Source organism: Halyomorpha halys, unplaced genomic scaffold (assembly GCF_000696795.3).
Source record: "Halyomorpha halys isolate HHAL.00 unplaced genomic scaffold, Hhal_1.1 Scaffold939.1, whole genome shotgun sequence".
In the NCBI taxonomy this organism is placed as follows: domain Eukaryota; kingdom Metazoa; phylum Arthropoda; class Insecta; order Hemiptera; family Pentatomidae; genus Halyomorpha; species Halyomorpha halys.
This window is the reverse complement of record NW_027108038.1, coordinates 152,249-154,938: the sequence shown is the minus strand read 5'-3', so window position 1 is coordinate 154,938 and position 2,690 is coordinate 152,249. Positions and strand designations below refer to the sequence as shown.

Genomic DNA, 2,690 nt, shown 5'->3' with positions numbered 1-2,690 from the left:
AGTGTTGAGACAGTATTGGATACAATTTGTGGTTTTATTTAACAAATTAATTATTTTATAACTATGGTTATAAACAAACTGTATCAGGTGAAAAATTGACTATGCCCCACCAGTTAGAGCTCGTGTTAAAACATACATTTAGTTACACTTTTTCGTCATTCCTCATAAGCTCCTACGACTATACTATGTTAAATAGTATTTTTTATAAAATTCTTGGCTTTCCTTAATATATAATAAGTTTATATTACTACTCATACGAATCAGGCTGGAAAACCATTTTCACTTTTATAACCATAAGTTCTTAATAAATTTCATTCATAGTTTATATTCATTCATTTTTCACTACTAGTAAAAATTTGAAATAAATTATTGAATTAAAGTTTTAATTATTTTATTTTTTTTAATTAAATATTAAAGTTAATTATTTTAAATAAATAAAATTAAAGGTATTTTAAAAGAAGGAATATTGAAAATTTAGAATTTAAGTCCTGTAAAACTACTTCAATGACGATAAGACCAAGTTGATATAAAATACCTTTTAATTGTACATTGATATAATGAGTTTTATTTAAAAGCGAAAAAATTTGAAAAATTAATTTCATAAAGCGTCTTTTCCGGCGAGCCGGTCACAACCCAGGCATACACATTTAGACTAACCCACACACCATTTTGTGATACTTAGATTTTTGGACTCATTGAACCTAAAAAACATGTATTTCGGTTGAAAACTGAATTAGAAATTTTTCACGATCATAATACTTCCCCCATACCATATATTTCATATAAAGGCAACTGAAAATAATAATTAGCTAAATAAATTTTTATCAGACAAAATTAATTCATATAAAACATGTAAAGAAAATACAAGTTTCATAATTATAATTGATCAAGTTTAAATGAATCCAAATGATGTAGGACTAGAACTTTTATTAAATTAGGTTGAACTCGTGGCAAGTGAAATGTAAAACTATAAATAGAAAATATTGAAATTTGTAATTATGAAAAAATAATGTTGAATGATCTGTTTTTTTTTTGTGAGTGTTTTTTTTATGTCATGAATATCAGTAATTTAATATGATTAAAAAATATATAACAAAAGTTTACTAAACATTCAATTAAATGAATTTGTAAAATGGGGAAAAAAAAATATTTTAACAAATAATTACTCCCGCTTTAAGTTGGGTCATAAGCGATTTCCCCTCCCCCCCCCCAAAGTTTCTTGTTAATTTTTAGGTTATAGCTTTTGATGCCGTTTTTCAATTTCAGGCGATAGGATAGCCTTTTTTTTTAGTGTTATGATCTCCTCTTCATTTATCTTATTTATTTACCAGGTCATTCAAAAAGTCCTGTCGTTTTTTTGGGGGAAATTATAAATATATAAATATTTTCATATAATCACCTTTATTCATCAAAATATCCACCGTTACAGTCGGTAACCTTCTCCCAACGAGATGGTAAAGCCCAAATTCCTTCCTTAAAAACCTGTTGATTTTTACTGCAAAAATAAGTGGTCAGTTCGTGAATTAGGTTGTCACGGTCTTGAAAACATTTTTGTCTCAGATTGTTGTCGAGATCTCTGAATAGGTGATAATCAGTGGGTGACAGGTCAGGGGAATATGGTGGGTGAGGCAAAACTTCCCAGCCTATTTCTGTCAATTTTTCCCTGGTCAATTTGGCGGTGTGTGGTCGAGCGTTGTCTTGAAGAAGCAAAGGTCTTCTTCTGTTGACTAAGCAGGGATCAAAAGTCTTAAGCTTGGATTGGCAATGGTCCAGTATATTGCAGTATACTTCTGCAGTGATGGTTTGCCCTTGATTCAGAATCTCAAAATGCACTATACCTTTGGCTGTCCAGAAAACAATGAGCAAAACTTTCTTTGGATGGAGATCTGGTTTTGGAAATTGTTTAGGTTTCTCATCTGCCGACAACCACTGATATGATCGTCTGAAGTTGTTGTACAACACCCATTTCTCATCACAGGTGATGATTCGATTCAAAAAGGGTTCGACTTTCAAGCGGGAAGTTAACGAAGATGCAATTGTCAAGCGAACAAGCATATTGGCATCTGAAAGCTTATGAGGAATCCATTTATCCAGTTTTTTCACTTTTCCCAGTTCTTTAAGGTAATTCCAGGCAGTGGTGGCTGAGATATTAAATTGAGAGGCTATCTCTGAACAACTTTGACGCGGATCCAACTCTACTACTCTTCGAACGTCCTCCTTATCAACTACAGTTGGTCGACCTGAGCGTGCCTCGTCTTCTAGTGTCTCGTCGCCTCCACGAAATTTTGAAAACCAAAATTGTGCCTTCCGCTCAGACAGCACATCTTCCCCAAACACGGAGCATATTTTTCTAGCAGTTTCGGCAGCTTTTGACCCAAGTTTAAACTCATAGAGCAAAATCGACCGAATTTGAGTTTCAACTGGAATCATTTTAACTAGACAGTTGGATGGTGACTGCATTAAATTAATCCTCCTTAGCCTCCTATTCATAAAGTATAAACATTTGTGTTTACATGGATAAAAGTTGTATTGAACGGAATTAATTAGCAAACACTCTAGAATCAAAATAAACAACGAACAAACGAAAAACGACAGGACTTTTTGAATGCCCTGGTATATCATTTAACAAAAAAATTCAGTGATAACAATAACTGTATCGAATGGAACAAACAGGATGCTTTCTGAAGCAT

The 2,690-nt window shown here is 32.4% G+C and overlaps 1 protein-coding gene across 1 annotated transcript in view; it reads right to left on the bottom strand.

Annotated features, from left to right (window-relative positions):
- Positions 1-2,430, bottom strand: part of LOC136795536 (histone-lysine N-methyltransferase SETMAR-like) — a 4,293-nt gene extending 1,863 nt beyond the window's left edge. Inside the window, exon 1 of the mRNA XM_067046419.1 lies at positions 1,497-2,430. Within this exon, the coding sequence (XP_066902520.1) occupies positions 1,497-2,430 (934 nt within the window). The remainder of the gene's footprint in view (positions 1-1,496) is intronic.
- Positions 2,431-2,690: the final 260 nt, after the last annotated feature.